The sequence below is a fragment of the Osmerus eperlanus genome, chromosome 10 (assembly GCF_963692335.1).
Source record: "Osmerus eperlanus chromosome 10, fOsmEpe2.1, whole genome shotgun sequence".
In the NCBI taxonomy this organism is placed as follows: domain Eukaryota; kingdom Metazoa; phylum Chordata; class Actinopteri; order Osmeriformes; family Osmeridae; genus Osmerus; species Osmerus eperlanus.
The window spans coordinates 4,706,396-4,728,416 of NC_085027.1; the positions used below are offsets into that span (position 1 = coordinate 4,706,396).

At 44.2% G+C, this 22,021-nt stretch overlaps 1 protein-coding gene across 1 annotated transcript in view; it reads right to left on the minus strand.

Annotated features, from left to right (window-relative positions):
• Positions 1-914: 914 nt before the first annotated feature.
• Positions 915-22,021, minus strand: part of frmd5b (FERM domain containing 5b) — a 39,029-nt gene continuing 17,922 nt past the window's right edge. Inside the window, exons 2-14 of the mRNA XM_062471440.1 lie at positions 11,997-12,101; positions 10,428-10,470; positions 10,205-10,283; positions 8,183-8,280; positions 6,980-7,103; positions 6,137-6,224; positions 5,932-6,020; positions 5,452-5,515; positions 5,122-5,213; positions 4,936-5,010; positions 4,768-4,836; positions 4,556-4,662; positions 915-2,687 (exon numbers count right to left, since the gene is read on the minus strand). Coding sequence (XP_062327424.1) covers positions 2,095-2,687; positions 4,556-4,662; positions 4,768-4,836; positions 4,936-5,010; positions 5,122-5,213; positions 5,452-5,515; positions 5,932-6,020; positions 6,137-6,224; positions 6,980-7,103; positions 8,183-8,280; positions 10,205-10,283; positions 10,428-10,470; positions 11,997-12,101 — 1,626 coding nt within the window. The 3' untranslated portion in view covers positions 915-2,094. The remainder of the gene's footprint in view (positions 2,688-4,555; positions 4,663-4,767; positions 4,837-4,935; positions 5,011-5,121; positions 5,214-5,451; positions 5,516-5,931; positions 6,021-6,136; positions 6,225-6,979; positions 7,104-8,182; positions 8,281-10,204; positions 10,284-10,427; positions 10,471-11,996; positions 12,102-22,021) is intronic.

Genomic DNA, 22,021 nt, shown 5'->3' on the forward strand with positions numbered 1-22,021 from the left:
GAGGGGGGAATCAAACCATCCATGTATGACCATATATATTTAAAGTTTTCTATATTGATATTATTGCTAAATTATTGTCAAAAAGATTTTGTCATATACATGAACACAGAATGGTACATAGCCAGAGCTATACAAATATTCATCTGTTGCTTTGTCATTCTTCCACAGTTTCAAACAAATAACTTGATCTACATCCATCGGGAATCAACTAAAATCTTTAGAAAGGAGAAAAGTACTTAGAAATATTAGCTAAACTCAGAGTAACCACCGTAAGGTAAAAAGGGATTTCTATTCAAACTAAATGTTAAATGTCTTATTTAATTGATATGTCCAAACGATTTATTGCATTGATGAAATCAATTCTGGATGTTACCAGTATCTGATTTCATAGCAACATGTGGGACATGTTGGAGGACACTGACTTTAGGCAGTTAAGTAAAGTTTCATAATGTTGACGTAACATGTTTTAAGTCTGTAGCTCCACTGTTGTTAGATGAAGACCATCAGACTACAGAGGAATCTTTGGTAGACATACAGTAGCAGGACAATGTCATAGCAGACATACAGAAGGTAGGCCCACTAGGAGTGAAGTGCAATGTGAACATGATAATGACTGAAAACCTCAAAGATTTTAACCTCATATTTCTGCAATTGTCCATCTGGTCCACAGTGCAGAAAATGTATAATTACATTTCCAATGATAAAAAATAACATATCAATCGTTTAAAATATGTTATAAAAGAAAACCTTTCTACATATTAGGAGACACTACATTGTACAAAATAAGCCAGCATGATTTCAACATTATTTAGCATTTATAAATAATCTAATGCACCCCAGGTTTCAATAATCTAATTTGAGAAAACAAACAGTCAACAAGTGTTCTGAAGCACAACTTATTTCTTTTCTTATACTATGGGAAATTAACATTATTAAACACTTTATTTGAGGGTAAACTTTAGGAAAGTAAAAACAACTTGTATCAAATACCCAATCTTGGTTTCCAGTGTTACAGTATTGCACATCTAGTAAAAAGGTCTATGGTATCCAATGTAAAGAATAACAGCAAGCACTCCGCTTCTCCACAACTACATTTCTATGTCACAAAACCCACACTTTTACATCTAAGGTAATTTATATTTTGTAAAAGTTTGTTTCAAAACTGATTGCTCATCTTCAAACATTGATTTGAATTATTAATAACTGTTTTATTTCTGATGTTTGAAAATCTTCAAATACAGTACAACAGTTACATTTGTCTTTACTAAGGCTTAGATTATGATTTGACGCTTGTTCACGAGACAGTATTAGCAGTGACAGCATGAACAGATTTGCATGACCATGGTTGAATTGGTGGAACCTAGAAAGAGCATAAACCATTAGTCACATTTATTAGAAAAATATTTTTTGAACAAGCCATCTTGCGTGACAGTTTCTACATTCAAAAATTATCCTTCTGTTAAAATCCTTTCCACCTCTGACTCCAGACCATTACTGTACAGTACATCCATTGGTGGTGGTGTGTATTCTAATAAATAGCAGCATTAATTATGTTAGTTTTCTGCAATGTAATGACTATCATGAAAGTTTATGGAGGTAAAATAGAAAAGGACCTTTCTCTCTCTTTCACACCTCAACTCTTCTAACTCGACATGTACCAGTCCTCTTCTCTGCTCAGTGCTCAACACATGCCTCATGCAATGATGAATTATATTAATCAATAGAAAATAAAGGCAACTGTTTTCCGTGATTGAATGTGTTTCTCCTTCAAGTCGATGTAGACTTTGTGACCCTGTTGCCTTGGCTTTGTGTAAAAAAAAAAGTTCCTTGTGATGACCTGAAATTCCAAAGTAAAACATGAGCATTGGAAATGTCCTCATTGTGATGGTTCGAACAGGAAGCTCTTCTTCTGAGCCCACGCAGGGGGAGGTCCTTGGCTTGTGAAAGGAGGTGCATCATGGGAGAAACTAGGTTAATGTTTAGATCAGATCTTCCCTCCCTCCTTCCATCCTTCATTCCTTCCTTCGGTCCTCCCCTTTCTCAATTCCCTTGATGATGTCCTCTTTACGGTTTTGTCTTTTTTTTTTTACTTTCTCACTTGGTTACAAGGAACCCTCCCATCCAACGGAACTGACATGCAAACCATCTCCGGAGAGGACAGAAGTACTCAAAATGGAATTGCTGGAATTCAGGTGTCTTACGAATGTCCCTCAGGAAGGCAATGTCAAGGTCTGACTCTGTTAGCATGATGAGGAGAAGCAACAGGGCGAACAGCAGTCCTATCGTGACCAAAAACAGACGTAACACACTCAGGATGAACTTATTGAGCTCCTCCACATCGCTAGGGGGTGCTGACCTGGTCCTCCCCAGCCGCAGCACCCTGCCGTCAGGGCCAAACTCGGCCACCTGACCGCCCAGTGGCGTGCCAGCCTCCGACTCCCTCTCCTCCTCGATGCTGCAGGGGGCGCCATTGAGCTGACGCGACACGGCCTGTTCCATGCTGTGCTCACCCACCGGCGTGGGCAGAACACTGTCCGAGGGGCTGTAGGCCTCGTCAGAGATGACCGACGAGCCTGCCGCCTCGCTGCTGTCCACCGCCTGGCTGCGGGAGCGTGGCATAAAGGAGTCGCCATGGGAGACGGAGCGAACTGGCGTGGAGTGGGCGCTGTCTCTCAGGGACTCCAGGCCTGGCAGGAGGAAGAGGAGAAGCAGGCCATTCAGATACAGATATCAGATGAACATAACCTTGAGACCAGCATGACCACTGAGGTTTTACACACAGTGATAGACAGAAATCACATGCGGACATCAAACCAGATGTTTGAGGTGTTTTAAAGGCACAAACAGAATTGGACCACTGTAAAACATCCATCCAGACGCAGCACTACGACACCCCTAATCCATCAATGCAAGCTGAGAACCAAAGCAGACTGTCTTCATGTTTACTTGAGACGTCATCATGTCACATAATACCTGCTTAGGCTAAATACTTCTGTCTAGCCTCTCGTGCCCCCCCCCCCCCCCCCCCACAAACCCCTGCAGTGAAACATTAACACACAACATGAGAAGAGGTCCCTGAAGTATCACTCTTAGTCAAGTCCCTCTCCAGCCTAATGACTTTCAAAGCTGGACTTGGAAAGTTGAGTGAAAGTCAAACACAGAGATTTGCTTGCTCCGTGTGACTGAGGTGATAAACCAAATCCAATCCAGTCCTTCTGAAGTGTAGTCCTTTACCTGCAGAGCTGCCCGGCCGTCTGTAGCCTTGCCCAGGACTGTGAAACTGAGGTGTGACACCAAATCTGGAGGAGGCTCTGGAGGTCTCCCCGGGGCCCCTAGGGAGGGCTGGGAGCAGAGGCATCATCCCCAGAGCCTTCCCCAGCAGCCTGGGCCCCAACGACAGCACGCGCACCTTCACATCCCGGTAGCAGTGGTTGATCATGCACAGGTGTACGTTTACCGTGGTCTTGATTCTGATCAGGCACTTCACCATGGTGGCGGTTCGAGGTGGCAAGCGAGCTCTACGCCCCGCAGTGACCTTGCCAATGTCCTACCACCCAACCCCTCTCTCTTTCTCTGTCTCCCTGTCCTTGTCGGACGCTTTCTGGCTGTCTGGCTAGCAGGCTGTCCGTCCTGTGACTCCAGGCTTCTGTTGTCCCTCAGTCAGGCTGGCTGGCAGGGTCAGTTTCAGGGTCCTGGGAGCAGGAATGTGGTCTACTTGTGGCCAAGTGGTTACCTACCCTCCCATTGCTGACGTCCCTGACATACATGGAGAGGCCCTGACAGGGGGGCTATTTTCAGATAGGATATTATTATCTCTGCAGATACCAATGCAGACAGGGCAATAGGAGAGCACAAGAGGTGGTTTGAATGTTGGACAGGGGGGTATCAGAGTACAATGAGATGTCGTATGATGCCACATACATTGTGTTAAAGACGGGCAAGTTCACCATACTGCACCTCACCCACAGAGCAGGATGTAACTGAAGACCGTAGAGTTGACAGCTATTCACTTAAAATGACAATTACTGCCCTTTAGAAACACAGGGACTCTCTCCTGCAGTAACTGCCTCAGCATGACTACTTAAAGGAGAGTAAGAATGACACAGAGGAAGATAGATGGGTGGCTGCTGCACCTCACTGTATGTGTGTGTGTGTGTCGGTATTGTCTGACTCAGTGTGGAAGACTACTGACGGGGAACGTGAATGACAAACACAACTGTGGCTCTGTTCTCATGGAAAGGCACTCAGGTTACTTCACACGGCGAGAAGTGTGCATCTGTCAGTCTGCGTGCGCGTCTGTTTGTGCACATCAAGCAGTGTTAAAAGCCCCAAGAATAGAGCTAATGTAGGGCTCTTATCCACACAGATACAAAGCATGTCAGATATCTTTGATTCGGCTTAGTGAAATGATCCCCAACTATTCACATGATCTAAGCATAGAGCCTTTAGCACTGGCTCACATCAGTGGGTTTATCTACACAATATATATGACCTTGAGGTCCAAATGACAGACTGTTTGTGTGTGTGTGTCAATGTGTGTCAGTGCGTGTTTTACCCTCCATGATGGAGATGTGCACAGCTCTCCGTCTGGTCCTGGGGACACTGGTCAGTCTGGGCCCATGCGTGATAGACGGACAGCTCCTACTGGGGACCAGACCAGCCCTGTGGACACACAAGCACACGGAAACATGTCTCACGACTGGGTCTCGACCGAGTAACCCAGCAGGTTGACGCCTACTGAAGTGTCAATAGATTAGCAAGTCTCACCTGTGAATTTCAGGTGGCTCCCGTTTGATTTTGGCACTTTGCTCCATCACTTCTTTGGCGACCCTGCCACTGAGAGGAAGATGCGGTGAACTCAATAAACCGTCGAAAATGCTCAAAATCAAACCCCATTACCTCAGTGAGCCATATCTATCCGCTCTAATATCATACCTGTATCTAAAACGACTTCCCTTGAAAAACAGATTACTGCTGGAGACAGTTCGAACCTGGCTGGACTTCTCCAACCTGCAGGCAATCAAAAAAAATGCCGGGTTGGTGTAAGGGAGAGATCATACACTCTTATGATGAAGATCAACTTCCACACCATGGATATATGAGTTGGCTGGCGTGACTCACTTATAGAAGGCCTGGTGTTCCACCCCACACTTCCACAGGTGCTTACAGGCCTCCGGTGTGGGGGCGAAGTACGTCAGAATGATCTTCTTGTCCTGTTGTTCAAAGAACAGATCATGAGTCTCAGAAGCGGGTGTGTTTCTGCCATTTGTAGAGTGGGAACCTACATCTGATCAAAATCCTTCTTCAGTCATGTCTGGTTACCTTCTCTATTTAGGGCTACATCACACTCCCAGCCCCCCAAGGCAGGCCTTTCATGCATAAAACAAGGCCGCAATAATGTTTTGCCCGGCAAGGGAAAAAGAAAGCCGCATAAATAATGCACGCACCCACCTCTTTCTGATTTGCATATATATGGAATGTCTTGGCCTCAAACTTCAGTTTAGTCACCTCGTCCCTGGACAGGAGAGAAGGCCCCAGTTAGAAAGGTGAACACAGAGATGGGAGGTATGATCGATTAACGCTCATTTGTAAGCTGTCAGTCCAGGGCAGAACACTGCAGGATGCATAGGATTAGGAAGTGTGTTTTGTGCATTTTATGAATGTCTCAAAAAATACTGAGAAAAGGTCTTCACCAGCACAGATACTGTCAATTCATATGACAGTAAGATATTGTACATAGTTAGGTAACTGATAAATATCTCTGATGGTGAAAGATAACCAGGCACCTGGCATGCTGCTTGATGGAGGCAAACAGACGAGACAGAAAACAACACAGCCATTTAGTAAAGAGGGTGTACGGAGTGTGTGTGTGTGTGTGTGTGTGTGTGTGTGGGGGGGGGGGGGCATTTGAGACTATTAATCTGTACTAACCACTTGAGGAAATGGACTCTCCTGTTTCCCTGGAGCACAGTAAAGCCAAAGGGAGTGAAGGCCAGAAAGGCAGGGTTGCCCGACACATCCTGATAAACATCAGGGGAATTGTGTCAGCATTTGATACGAGCTACTACAAGACTGACCAAGAGCTAATGTACAGTACATTACAGATAATGGCTTCCTCTTGTCCTGGCATGGCTACCTTGCATGGGTGAGGGTCCACACCAAACGTCTCCAACATCTGAGCCTTCTGCAGGAAGTTCAGCTCTGAGGTCTCTGGACTCTGTCCTCTGGAGGAAACACAACTTTTCATCAACCTGTCCCCTGGGGCCCATTATATAAAACATATTTGCAAAGAATATAGTGACACTGTATACACAGGGGGGCCAGGAACACCACACTAGAGGGTAGTAGAGTACAGAAAATATACTGTCTGCATGTGATGTTCCGTCAGTGATCTATCTGGACTTTTTGTAGGTTAAAAATAATGCCTAATAGCAAAGAGAAAGAAAATGAGAAGAAGAATGAGAGAGAGAAAAATCTAATGACACAGCAGTATCAGAAAACACACACACAAATACACTGCATATCATATCAAGACCCAGAACTAGACGGATAAAACATTGCTAGAAATAGAATAGTCAGCATATCAAGTGGCTATGGAATTGAATATCTGTGGTCCTGAATACCTATTTATTCATATCGTATATAATTTCGTTAAACAAAGACGACCTTGGGAAACTGTGTGCTTTAGATTTTATTGAAGCATGTTGGTATTTCTTCTGTAACTCTTTCCTGTTTGATATGTTACCTGGTATCTATTGTAAAATGCATAAAGTACCGTGTGGTCATTAATCCCAAGGAATCCAGTACCAGCAGATAAAAGCAACTAATTTCTAATCTTTTCTCCTGAAACCTTGAGGAGTTTGAAATCAGGCCTTGGAGATGACGGCCAATTTAGCGTGGACGAGAAAAGGGTGTGGCGACCGTAGAAGCTGGTTGTTGGATTGAACAGGGAAAAAACCCCACAGAGGTGTCACCTTACATCAGTTCTGTCTTGTGGATGTCCGAGATCCTTCTCTCCAGTTTCTCCGAATGCTTGGGGAAGAACTGGAACTTGGAGCTGTAGCCCTCGGGGTGCTTCCCCGGGTCATAGTCGCCGATCTCCGCTGGGAGAGCAAGGACACAACACACACGACTTAAGGAAGGCAGCAGGAGACAGATCTTCCTTTTTTCACAGGAAGTTTGGAACTCTAGTCATCTTTACTAGTGGCAGAGGTGAGTCTACTCGTTGTGAAGGGCTTTGGGGGGTAGATGTTAAACAGGTTCAATGTATCTAACTTCTTATTACTTTGAAATACTAAGTCATTTGTATGGATCCTGTTGTCACGGCAGCAGAGCCTCCGCACCGTTGCTTAGCCAAGATGTTTCAGCTCAGCTTTTTACGCAGCGGCAGCAGCAGCGGCATTGAGATTCTGGTAGAGCCTCAGACAACAAGCTGGGTGTGAAAAGGGGAGCCTGTCCTCCACAGAGAACTGCCACCTGAATGTCAATGAGCCTGCTGCCTGCTCACCGTCCCTGCCTGCTGTCTCTCTACCCTGTCTACGCAGCCTGATGTGTCTCATGCCTACCTGCCTCTTGTCCTCGTCTGCCTCTCCTGCCTATCTGTCTCGCCTGCCTGCCTGCCTCTCTGGCCTGCCTGCCTCTCCTGCTTGCCTGCCTTTCCTACTTGCCTCTATTGCTTCTTCTTCCTACACACTTGCTTGCCGGCTACGGTGGCTGAAGTCTACACAGCAGGCCTGGGCTCTCCACTGCACAGCCCTCAGATGTGATCCACACCACCACAACGCTGGCCTAATATACTGACAGATGTTCGTTATGAGCCTGCACGGTCATTCGAGGTTACTGAGGGAAGCTTATGGATGCCAATGACTTGGTATGATACCCTCGGGCGTGAGAGGGAAGAGTGGGCGTGGGGGTTGTGGTGAAAGAAGAGGAGGGGAGAGGAGAACAGAGAAGCTTAAAACAGAGCAGAGTACAATAGAGTATAGTAGAGTCCTCATCAAGTACTCATCAATGATGCAAACCTATTTTTGACAAAAAAATAAAATATGTTTTCAACCTTTTGAAAAAATATAGTTGTTGAACCTTTCTAAACCTTTAGCCAAACCTTTTAAAAATATATATTTTTTCAACCTTTTTTATAAGAGGGGAGAGAGGAGGTGTGCTGCTTCTCCTAGGTGCTTGCCTTGAAGTATGTAGGCAGCCAACATGGCAGCATCGGATGTCTTGCACAGGAGGCGTCCATGATACAGATCCCTCTTGATCTGCAGGAAGACGAGATATCTGCACAGGAACACAACATCATCACTGACTCACAGGACATACAGTGCAAATATTCGATCAAACGGCCAAGCAAAGAAAACAAACAACTCCTAACAAAACCATTTGTTGTTTTCTTTCATCAACACTGCTTCCCTCATTGAAATGGATATCTAGAAACCCTAGAGGTTCTTCCTTCAGTATAGCATTCCCTCTGGGTACGCTCTCAACAGCATAACACTACTCATACTAACAATACTCATGTATAAGTTGGTGCGCCTAAAGTTGAGACGATTTCTGACGCAGAGTGTTTGAGAAAGGTACACGGGAGAGAGCCTGAGCACTGGGGAGTATGTGTGAGTTTGAGCTCCTGCCTCTGGCCTCGGGGCCCTGGAGACCAGGAGTCCTTTTGGAACAACACAAGTACAGTAAAACAACACAAAGGAAAGGACGTCTCCTCTATTCAATCAGGTACCTCATCACTCTACTCCAAGAAGGATGAATTCCCCTCACCAAAACAAATCACCTGCCAGGGAGGCAGCTTCCTAGATGTTATGAACACATCTTAAATTAATCTTTCTCCCCAATGCAAAGGACAATGCTGCATATTGTTGAAAACATAATAACCTATTATTTAAGTTTTGCAGGTTTGCATCACGTATGCAGATCTACACAGCTATGAGTGTGTGTATGTGCACAGGTGTTAGGATGTATTAGGATGTATTCGTATTGTAGCAAGTGTGTATAGTCAGCAAGGGCCCCATGCCAGGTCATTCGTATAATAAGCAGACAGCATACTGTCCTCTGCCCCCTCTGTGACTGGGAGCACTCTATTCCCAACAGTGTGCTAATTTTACCTGCCGCAAGTCTACCTACCTTATCTAATAAATATATGGAAACCAGGCTTTTAGTCCCATCTCTCTATAATTAATACATTAGACAGTCTCTTCTCCACTCTGAACCATTAGCTGCACCTCCAACCACTTACACCACACCCATACGCACACTCAATGGAAAACGGTGATCAGTATGGATCATATGGGATATATTTGGATTCTTCGTATCACAAGAGTACATTCTCTTGGTATCATCACTTGTGATTCAGTTATGATTCACATTTCCTTTTCTTTAATTGGTTTGGTTGTAGCCCTTCATGAGTCATCCAGTAATTCTAGTTTTCATCCTTTGGATCTGGTCAAACCCTTAAAGTCGGAAGTCAGCCAGTGTTCATTTCACACCCCACCGATTTCTCTCCTCACACAACAGCAATGCAATAAACACTGTTATTAATCATTATCTCAGATATGTTGGAAGTGTGTGTGTGTGAGAGAGAGAGAGAGAGAGAGAGAGAGGGAGAGAGAGAGTGAGAGAGAGAGAGAGAGAGAGAGAGAGAGAGAGAGAGAGAGAGGAGAGAGAGAGAGAGAGAGAGAGAGAGAGGGAGAGAGAGAGGGAGAGAGAGAGGGAGAGAGAGAGGGAGAGAGAGAGAGAGAGTAAGAACACACAGACGGTTCCCTACGAAACCGCAGGAGAGACTATGCTGGCTTCGACAGATGGTAGAGGATTTTGAAGTTTTCCTGGCTGCTGTTATGAGACAGGAGAAGGGAGAGACCGGCTGCTGACTGGCTGAAATGTATGGTGGATGTATTTGTACACTGTAGATGCACTGTGTCAAGCTCTCCAGAGTACTAATCTGACTGTCACAGTGCCCTCTATAAGCACAGAGTAACCTGGAATTGTAGCTTGTAACAAAAAGAGCTCAAAGAGTACGGTATTTGATAGTTACTCCAAAATATGCTTGGTTTTACCTGAAGGAAGAAACAGCATGAGCACCTTAAGCTACATTATTTAATGTCAAATTGTTCTCTTGTGCGTTGATAAGGCAGTGCAGAGATGCCTCCCTGCGCTCCTTTTTTTGAAGATCTTTCTATCATGCCTGCCAGAAGCTTACCTAGTGATTTCCTCCTTAAGGGCGGCAGGGTCAGGTGGGTAGAACTTGACTCGCAAACACATGGTGAAAGGAGGCTGGGCTAAAAGGAGAAGGTCACAGAGGGATTGTTTAGTTTTTTTAAAGACTTGAAAATGAAAAAGTAGCACATCACAGTCAGTTATTTGGGTTTAAGCTACTGTAAATGTCATGCTCTATCAAAAAGAGTGAATATTCTAATACTCACATTTCATTTGTTTGGCAATTGACTTTGTAAACTCCAACCAGTGCTGAAAGACCAAAGATGAAAAATAACAACGTTCAGAATTCTTTTTTAGACCAGCGTGTTTCCTAGGAGCTAAAACCCCAGGCTGCTGGCTCACATTTCCAGGACTTCAATCCAGGCTAAACTGACAGAACAGGCTTACTGCTCAGCAGCCGAGCACGATGACTTGTTGTCTGCAACTGGAGGGCATTCCAGAGCCACGCTCACCTACTCCTCGTTCATCAAATGTTAAGGACGTTCTCCCACCCAGGGACTGTAGGGAAGATGAAAGCCAGTATTGGAGGACTTTCAGAGAAACACTTGTTCTCTGTCAGCTCGCTAACCATTAGGAGGAGAAACGCTCACAGGGCTGAGGGAGGCATTGCTTTATGTTGACAGTGTGAACCGCATTTCCCAGCTTCCACCTGTCTCTTCCCATGATGCTCTGCTGTGGAAGGCTGAGAGAGCTTCACTGGTACACTATGGCAGTGAGTCATCATAAATTTCACTGCCTGATCAACTTCTCTAGCTATCTGACAGCCTGTGCAGGACATTTACAATGGTTCTAAGGTGGGTTGAGTGACAGAGAGAGCTTGTTCAGTTTCAGAGCCTTGATTGGAGATTTAATATCATTGCATCAGTATGCTACAAGAAGGGCCTATGACACTTAAAGTTAAACAACTATACTTTAACAGTAGTTAAAATCATTATTGTTTTGACTAAATTACATTATTCTATACATTCAGCCAACGCCTATTGGCCTTGGCAATTAGATATGGGCATGTAGGTAATACTTAAGCATATTCAGGACAGACAGAGACTGTACCTGACGCAGTGAGAAATGGCATGCAGCTCCACTGTGAGATCCTGATACATCTGTCCAATAGCCGGCTGCCCTACTCTGGTTAGTTTATGGACAGATGAAAGTGATAGATGCCAGACAGAAGAACATCCCTCTGTCTACCTTCAGGCCATTTCTACATAAACCCCTCCTCCTCAAGGATGCAGTTCTAAACTGGACTACAAAAATGTGTGTGAGTGTGTGTGGGGAAAGGGAAAGAGAGAGATAGAGAGAGAGAGAGAGAGAGAGAGAGAGAGAGAGAGAGAGAGAGAGAGAGAGAGAGAGAGAGAGAGAGAGAGAGAGAGAGAGAGAGAGAGAGAGAGAGAAAAGAGTGAAGAGGGGGAGAGAAAGTGACAGAGAGAGAGAAAGAGACAGAGGGAGAAAGATGTACAGTACAGTACTATTGTGACTGCAGGCCTAAAATCCATCGTGGGCATGTGTTTTCCAGTGAATGCTCATGAATCAGTCAAGAAGACAAGTTAACACACACACACTAATCACCCCTGGCTGGGATGGAAAACCAAGATGGTGTTGGGACTGCTGGAGGGAAACATGAAAGAAGAGGAAAAGTAAGAAAGAGAGAAAGAGGAAGAATTAAAAATGTAATGTAAGAAAATGAAAAAAAAATGCAGTTGAGTGGAGTGGATAGGAAAGCAAGAGAATGCTAGAGATGCTCTGTGGCTGAGGTTGGGCTGTCTGTTGACACTCACCCTCTGTTTGTCTGGGTCCACATATCGGATGCCGAAGTAGTCCTTCTCCAGTAGGTTGAGGTGGTGGCAGATGAGGTCAAAAAGGTATTGTCCTTTCGCATCACGCTGCAACACAGCAGAAAAAACACAATAGATGAATCTCAGATGACTCAGCAATTGAATTAACCAAATGACACATCATAATTGTACCAGTCTGTAAATTCTTGAAACTATCACAAAGGAAACAACTAAAGAAGCATTTGAGGAAAATACGAATACGAAACATGGACATGAAAAATATTTTTTGCCCAACTGTACCCTTTTTTGAGCTCAGATGAGTTAAATTTCAAAAACTGACACCAGAAAGTGGTTAATATTTTAGCACCCCTCAGGAGATGTCTGAGTATAATCAAATATTCATAAATGGCAAAAGCCATCTGTGTGATGTCTCAGTGCAATCTCCTCTGCTTGGAGCCAGCATGGAAGTAGATGGAAGAGGTGTAGGTGAGAAACAGCAGAAATGGAGTGGAAGCACACTTCACCTGCAGTGCAGTGCAGTCAGAGGGAAATGGAATGGGCCCGCTGCCCGGGCATTGGGTGACTGGGCTGAGCACAAGCCCCTGCAGCGTTTTCAGCCTGCAGCATGTCTGGTGGTGGTGCACAGCACAGCCCAGCATCTCCTCTCCCCTCCTGAGCTGTGTAATGAGTAAAGACACGGTCTGACACAGCAGCAGCTGGACCGGCCACAGGTGTCGTCTCAGCTTCCTCTCTGGCCTGTTCTGCTGTTGTTGCATTTCATGCTGACTGATACACTGGCCAGCACAGAGGCTAGAGGCTTTTACAGACAGTGTGTGTGAGATAGAGAAACTGAGAGAAGGAAAGAAAGAAAGGGGAGAGATAGAGAGAGAGACATAGAGAGAGAGAGAGAGAGAGAGAGAGAGAGAGAGAGAGAGAGAGAGAGAGAGAGAGAGAGAGTGAAACGGAGGTAGAAAATAAAGAGAAAGAGAGGGGACTATGAGAGAGAGAGAGAGAGAGAGAGAGAGAGAGAGAGAGAGAGAGAGAGAGAGAGAGAGAGAGAGAGAGAGAGAGAGAGAGTGAAACGGAGGTAGAAAATAAAGAGAAAGAGAGGGGACTATGAGAGAGAGAGAGAGAGAGAGAGAGAGAGAGAGAGAGAGAGAGAGAGAGAGAGAGAGAGAGAGAGAGAGAGGGGAGATGGCCAGAATGCAAGACTAATTCAGTCTTGCAGATTGTGCCAAAACTACACACAGAATAGCCTATTTCAGAAGCTACACCAAACATTCCTGCACATATTAGGATCTTTTCTGTCCCTCTTAACCCTGTATCACTGTCACAGCCATACCCTGTTAAAGGATTGTTGACGGCTAACAGCCTTTTGACAGCGCTACAGCAACGCTGGGACAACATTATCATTCATGTCAGGTAGGAGCTGCAAGAACGAGTGCATGAGCTCTGGTCTGGTCTGGTATAATGGCTAGCCTCAAGGCTCAACTTTGGAAAATGACTACTAACACTAAAACAACATTAGAGTAAAAAAATACAAATAGCTAAATGAGAAATACCATTGGTAATTGACTTTGTAAACTCCAACCAGTACTGAAAGACCAAAGATGAAAAATACCATCCTGACAGTATTCAAGCTGTCTATTTACTCAACAACCATGTGAACCATCATGGATACATCAAGTTGCCTGGCAAAAATAATTGGTAATACAGTAGACCTTCAGGCTACTTCATGGATATCAGTTGACTGTGGGGTGCCATGGCTGACCATGTGGCTGCCTCCATGGTCTGACCTTTTCCAAGGGTCTCACATGTACTCGCCCCTGTCACTGTCCCTGCATGTCATTGTCACCATGGACTTGAGCAGCCACGACAAGTCCGCTGACTGGCTCTCCTTATAAATAGAAGCCCGTTGCAGCACGTAGGTTCACCAGTCCCAAGCCTCCATCACTGGGGACAAGAGAAATGCAGAGAGATAGATGGATGCATGTACACTATCGGAAACATGCACACACACACACTCATACACACACACACACTCATGCACACACATACTCATGCACACACACATACAGAACAAAACCATGCCTCAAGCACCTCCGATACCTGTAAGGCACTTGGGTAACATTCCTTGGCTGCAGACTCACTCCCACACTATCCATCTGTCTCGCCCTGTCACGTAAATTTCACCAAAGCCAAGAAACACCCCACTCACCTATTAATCACAGTGTTTGTGTGTGCATGTACACAATTGTGTGTGACGTTATTGATGGCCGTCCATCCTCTCTGGACTAACTACACAACACAGAGAAAGCCCTAACAATCTAACAGTGAACAATTACAACACAAGAGAAACAAACCGAGGACAAAATCTGCATAATTTGTTCATTAGACTCAATGGGTTTGATAAAACAAGCACAGCAGTGGCCGCATAAGATAGCCTGAACACCACTGCACAAACAGCTGACCTCACCTGGCTCACTTCACATACTAATGAGGTTAATTCAACGCACAGCACTTTAGGGACTGAAACAACAATGCTAAAGCTGAGATGTATTGATCAGAGGTAATGTGTTTTCTATAGCATGACTATGGTCCTTTAGACCTAGGTCTGCAGAGTGATGGAAAATTATAATAAAGTGTATGTCAACAAGCAAGTTGTTATGCTGCTTAATGAGGATTATGGAGTGTATAATGAAGTCTTGGGGATTTCTGTCTTCCGCCATATTTCTGTCTCCTCCTCACCTCTTTCTGCGTTGTTCCACAGTAATGGCCAGCTTCTGCAGCAAGGCGATGATGACTGGGGTTATTAAAGCGTTAACATGTGGACTTGCAATTGAACGTCAATCCACATCTCATTTCAGGATAAGCAATAGACAGCTTTGACTTTGGCATTTCTCTTTAAGGCCACGTAGTGTCATTGTAGACCATAAGGAATTATTTGTGAGCTTCACTCTGGCCCAGTTTGATAATTACAGCAAATTACTGAGGGCATTAATCCCAATCCCAATCGAATTTATCCCAATCCCTTCGCTTAGTTTAAGCAAGGGATCTTTTACAAGAACAGCCCACTGCATCGTCTAGCCCCTATCCCAGTGTACTTTCACCAGATATAATTAAGCTGCTCTCAATTTGGCATCTCCTCACCAGTCACATTGGTCCTTAAGCCTTGCTTTCAACTTCTTCTAAGATTGTCCCCTTACTCCAGACCAATTAATACCTACAGCAAGTATTTTCCAGCTTCAGGGAGCATTCAATGTAATTTTACCGAGAGAGGGTTCTCTGTGCTAGGACTATACAGAGAAAGTAGGGAAGTGAAAAATAGAAGGGAGGGGAGGAGGCGGTGATGGAGGGATGGGCAGGGTGTTAAAGGAATGAAGGTGAGGAGAGAAATGGGGTGGGGTACAGGAAGGTAAGTAAGGTAGGGGAGGAGAAGGGAAGGGAGGAGAGTTCATTTCTGTGAATCATGATTTCTGTGAATCATGAGGTTAGTGGGAACAGTGTTAATTCATGCAATTTGATTTCAGCTCTTGGGCCATCCCTTCATGGCACGGACACATAGTGTGTGTGTTTCATTCACCCAAAGTGCTCTCTGCTCTTGGCACATTCTCAAGGAGTGGGGTGCCAGTTAGAGTGTGTGTCTGTTCATGTGTGAATATGTGTATGTGTGAGACGCACGTTGTGGTCTGCTCTGCCCCTGTCTTGGAGGTGGGGGTGTAGGGTGGGCAGCCCTGACATCAACCACCGTGACTCATGGGTAATGGGATTAGCAAGGGGCTGTCAGGGAGGAGAGGAGTGGAGCGGAGTGCCGTCACTGCTCTATGGAACGTGCTACCGCTTAATCATAGCAATAATAAAAGTGACAAATAGAAAGAAAGAAAAAAGAACTGGGGCCAAATGACTCGACTGGTCCTTAGTTAGGGCGTTAGCATGCTTCCCTTCGCCCGGCTAGGCCTGTCGCTGGATTAATTATTAAAATGGGTTCCATATCAGACAAGGAAACACAGCATCAATAAATGATGTTCCGATCTTAAATCGCAGGATGGAAATCGTATTGACTGAGGAAAGGAATCTAAAACGACACGCAGCGATCTTTGAACTCGGGGGAAGAGAAGCTGTTGGGAATGTGTGGTCACATTAGCCGCTGATTATGACAATTTATCATACACAGCTTCGGGAGTGTGTGTGTGTGTGGGGGGGGGTATATATATACCCCCCCCCCGTGTCATTGGCCGTGTCAAAATGACGTTGTGTTCTTGGGCAAGGCACTTCACCCTACTTGCCTCGGGGGAATGTCCCTGTACTTACTGTAAGTCGCTCTGTATAAGAGCGTCTGCTAAATGACTAAATGTAAATGTAAATATACATATATGCTGCCTTGCCAGTCAGCATATATGTGCCACTGGGATAATATCTTAGTTGCTCTCTGCACTAAAAAGTGGTATTTCAAGAGCATGCACAGCTAAGCCATTCGACGGCTTACTTTGAGGAATTATCACATGATATGGTTTGTATTTATTTCAAGTTCAAGAACCAAAGAGTATAGTGAAAACATTATACTTTATCATGTGCTATAGTGCTATTCAAAAGAAGATGTAACATTCTGTAGGCATGGAGTTCCTCTTCACTGTAAACCAACAACAACATTCCAGAGGATTCCCATGAAGGACGTCATCACACACAATAACAAAGTCATATAGTACCACAGCACTAACTGGGTCATTCACTGAAGGCGAGAATAGCGCATGGCAAAGCTGTGCCCCAGAAACATTAAGCTAGGCTTTATTTCACGAGCCTTTGATCAGCCTGGCCTTGGTGCAACTGAAGGAGCTGGGAAGATGCCATTGTTCCTTGGGTGACACAGTTTCCATCCGGCTCATCAAACACACACGAACGTCAATTTTTGTGCAGTGATGTAGGTTTGTGAGAAATTACATTTACATTTAGTCATTTAGCAGACGCTCTTATCCAGAGCGACTTACAGTAAGTACAGGGACATTCCCCCCGAGGCAAGTAGGGTGAAGTGCCTTGCCCAAGGACACAATTTCATTTTGCACGGCCAGAATCGAACCAGCAACCTTATGATTACTAGCCCGATTCCCTATCGCTCAGCCACCTGACTCCCAAATGCTGAGTATGGATGAATATAAACCCATGCAATACCATTGGGATCATTCAACCCTATGGCCAGGGATTAGAGGCACTCATCTGCACATAATTCCTAAGGATTGATGTCTACAAATCTATATTTAGCAGAACAGCTATTTTGTAGATTAATTTGATGTATGATGGTGATCCATACTTGCCCTATATTGCTCATCAACATCATCTCTCTCTCAGACAACACCATGTCAACAGGTCTTCTGTACAAATGTAGAACTTGTGATGAAAAACCACTCTCACCACACCCGAAGACAACAAGTGCAGTCTTCAGGTGGACAATCATCGATGCATGACGCTTAATGCCTTCTGGCTCTCAACAAGAACCATGTTCGCATTCAATGTCTGTCCATTAGAACTCTCAAATGCTAGGAGGGGAGATGGAAGAATTCCTCGAGACACAGTGCATCTTTAAGAATGAGCCATGTTATGCATGCTATTTGGCCTTGAAGTGGCCCTGTGGGACTAAGCATCACAGGGTATTAGTCAAAATCAGTATGGGGGTTCTTTAAGTCATTTCTCCAGTGAAGAGAGTGGCTGTCCTTGGGGGCTCCATTAGGGGGATGATATGGCGGGACCACATAGTATCCTCCCACGCATGCATGTGCAAACAATGTTGTGGGCAGGGGCCAAAACCACTGTTCCTGCTCCTTGTGGCTGGATGCATGCTCTGATAAGAGATCTCTCAGGGGTGACAGGGGAGGAGAGGAGAATCTCCTCATTTTTTCCTTTACCCTTTTTCTTTTAAGTGCCTCACTCAGTGTCCAGGGGCTCGGCCTAAGAGAGGGTGGGAAGGTGGATCTCAGAAATGGAGCCTATTAATTCAGCATCTGCTTTCTCTATCCTTCCTCTCACTCTCTGGCCCTCAGGTCTGAGAGCTCTTACAGCCTGTTAGACCCACTCTACATTATGTCATAAAATATATATTTTGTATTCCATTCCTGGTATTGCAACATCCCTCAGTAGTAGAGTCATTAACATAGATATATAAAACCACTGTCAGAATAAAATAGTTGGACTGTGTGGTATGTCTCTTATTGGTGACAAGGTTTTAATAAAAGCAATTGTGGTTAAACTGTAGTCCATATGTAACATCGGGAGTCTCTTTCAGTCTCAAATACCGCTCTCCATGTTCTCATTTATCTCACTGATAATGTATAGCACACTTATGCACACATACTGTACTTAGAGACGCTAACACGGTTCAGGCCAGGAGGGGTCTGGAGGCGTGTGTCCACTTCGAGTGTTAATCTACAATGAGTGACTCTCTGTCGGCTTGCATCTCCTCCACACACTCTGAGCAGTACATAGCCGGCGTGGAGGTTAACATCCCGACGACGGTACGACTCACCATCAAGGTAGAGTACAACGATGGGGGCTGCCCTCTGAATGGAGGAGGTCACAATGACATTCTCAGGACTAGACAGGCAGAAACCCATGAAATAGCCTGGATGCAAGAGTCTCACATGCATGTCCATACACAGTGACCTTGCAAGGTGAGGAGATCTATACGGGCACTGTGACAGCAAACATTCGCAGCATTAGAGAACTGATGGTAGAGATGGGATCTAGGTCGTGAGAATGGAGATGATTGAGAGCCGTTTGGGAGAAACAATGTGGTGGAACGTCATATCTCCCCTTGAGATTCTTAAGAAATCAATACATCATCACTCGTGTTTTATTAGATATTTGTGCTGGTGGCAGTGAGGTCCTTTTCAACTTTGTTAAAGCCAAAGAAAAACCAAAGCCCTCGAGTCTAGGGACATAACTTGCAAATTATATCACGTCTGAGCATTGCCACTTTGAATGGCGCTATTTCAGGAATGAAAGGTCATTCTAAATTGGACCCACTCAAGGACATTAAACTGTGCTAAAAAATCTGGAGCCTCGCCTCTAATCATAAGAGACATGCTTCAAATAGGTGTTCCCAACCATTCCATGGTTTCAGCAGTTAAGCTCTATTGAATCATCCTCTGTTACCTCCAATTACACTACTCATTATGATACTCGGACAAAGGAAGCTGGCCCAAACTGTTCAATCTTTGTTTTTTGTAAAGGGGTTTGTTTAGTGTCTGACGGATTTGAATCAGGCCTATGCGCTGCATGAAATCATCCATTACATACATATGAAATAACATATATACACTATATTCTCTTTTGCACATTCACTGTTCAACAGAATCTCACAAACAAACCCTAAATTACATCCAAACATACCATGCCCAAAGCTGTTGTCTGAGTGAGATGATATGCCAATTCAGTAAAGACAACAGTATGCCATCAATCATAATAAAATACATGTACACAAACAACAAGGCTTCATTTCAACCCCCTGAGAATGATGACAAAATCCCTTTGTAGTAACCAACCAGCAGTCAACTGCACAATGTTTATGCATGAAAAACAAGACGATGATCCGGAGATCCAGGTACACACATGGGACTAGCGTTCTGATTTAAATGATAGGGAAGGCAGATTTGAGTCTGAGAAAATCTCTGCTCAAGATCTGCATAATCAAGACGTGTTACAAACAGTAGGTTAAACATGGTGAACCGCTAGGAGGTTTGAGAGTTGGCCTCCACAACGCTTTGTATTCTGAGATCAAATTCAGGAAAATAACCCTTCAAAGCCTCAACTGCACACAACAGTGGCGCTGACACACTTTCATTTAGCATGTAGGATGTGCAGATACATCCAGAATCCATCCGAGCCGCAGTACCAAATCAGGCCAGGGTAGGCACGACAGCAATGTCTCGATCGACGGTAAGATTGCGTTTTTAGGTGATCAATCAGTATGCAAATGTGTGATAACATTCGGTATTTCTTTACTGATGGGCTTGCGAGGGCGAGAACAAATGTCGGGCCTTGGAGCTATAGCACTAATTCCAATAAAGTGCATGCAGTCATACGCTCAGTCGCCTGAGCACAGCAAGAGCTGATTGTTATTAGCCTGTGGGCTATCAGAGCTTGCAGACACCACAGACTGAGTCATTATCTCAGTGTCAGTGAATGACAAACGGCCTAGCATGGTTAATGTTTTGAAAAGATGATGAGGGAAGAAAATAGTTTATTGTACTAATGGAAGGGTCTGTGGAAGTCTGGATTGGGAGATATGATCTAAGCTAGACTAGTCCAGAAAGTACACCGTGGCCAGTTGTCCAAACACACCTTAGTCTTATGAATGATTCAAGACACTGCAAAGCCCTGGGTACAAGATGCTATTGGCGTCATGTTTTATTAAAGGCAGCAGCTTGGACGCATATCTGGGTCACAGGTAGAGACATCCAGGGGGTTCTATGGCCTCGGATGTCAAGAAGAAATCGAAACCACATAAAAAACAAGAACTTCACTTGACTTGCTCCCTAAAAACAAAAACAATTGTTCAATTACTCCTAACCAAAGAGAGAAGCACTGTATTCCTGAGGCTCTAATGGATTACTTTCTGAATTAAAGACAGCCTTGTTTTGACAGTAAAAGAAATCAGCAAAAGACAGCCATTCCCAAGGGTATAGGTGGCCAGTTGTGAATGATCTACAACGGCAAAAGTAGGATGAAAAAACAGTAACTATAACAGTAACTGTTCTCCACAATAAATCTTGAGGTAGAAGATCTCAATGTTGAGAAAATCTTCCATGCCACTGACAACCATCAGTCAATTCAGTCACACACTGAATCTCATCAGTTACAGACAGGCCTAGACAAATAATACGGAAAACAGTAGCAACAGATTTATTGTATTAGGCCTAGTTCTACGCCTCTTCCAACAATAAAACAATTCTACACTGTTAGGAAAAATATCTGTCCAACAAGGAATCCTTATAAGGATATTATCTAATTCTATTGGATTTGAATCACTCCAAGGGAGAACCATTTTAGAAGTCTCACTAAGAATTAAAATACATCATATTTGATAACTTCCAGAACTGTTTATTGCTGAAAAACACCATTAAAAGGGACCAGGGAGTCAGCTTTAAATGAAACTGCTTTGTCATCTTCTTTTTAATATAAGAGTTTCCTTAACTCCAGATGTCTTATTTTACGTACATCTTATGGTGAGTCCAAGTATGAAACCGACGTGTTACTTGCCAAGCTAAACACAGGAAGCATTTGATTCAATGTACTTTAAGCAACCAGGAGGTTGTGGGCAGTATGTTGTCTTGTATAGTGGCTGATCCTGTCGGAACTGTTCTTCCATCCCACCAATGTAATCCTGCAGATTAAGCATGCTTTCAAGGGATTGCTTTCCAGCTCAGATGTGTCAAAATGACAAATAAGCCACAGAGTGAAATTGTGTCCTGTAGCCTGAGCCTCTGGATACCTTGGCAACCTTGAATATATTATATTACATTTACATTTAGTCATTTAGCAGACGCTCTTATCCAGAGCGATTTACAGTAAGTACAGGGACATTCCCCCCGAGGCAAGTAGGGTGAAGTGCCTTGCCCAAGGACACAACGTGTCCTTGTATATATATATATATATTATATACTGTATATTGTAAAGGTGTTTCTCAGGTCATTTAGCATATAGCCCCAAAAAATCGGTATAAAGATTAAATAGAAGTCAAGTTGTCTTCAAACATTTGTAGACGTGACATCACAGGATTGTATGTCTGTAAACTAAATTCTCTGACATTCTACAGCCTATCATGTCTTTCTAGAAGTAGTCACACAGTAAACTAGTTGAGATCCCATTGGTACAATTACCTCACAATATCCACAGTCTTAAAAGTTATTCTATTATTTTTTGTGGCAAGAATGAGCGGCTGCCCTAACAATGCAGTAAGGCTAACGGGAGCAAAATGCCCAAGGGGCACTTTAAAAAACAATTACACTCCGTGTTAGGCAGTGTAATGACAGTCCATT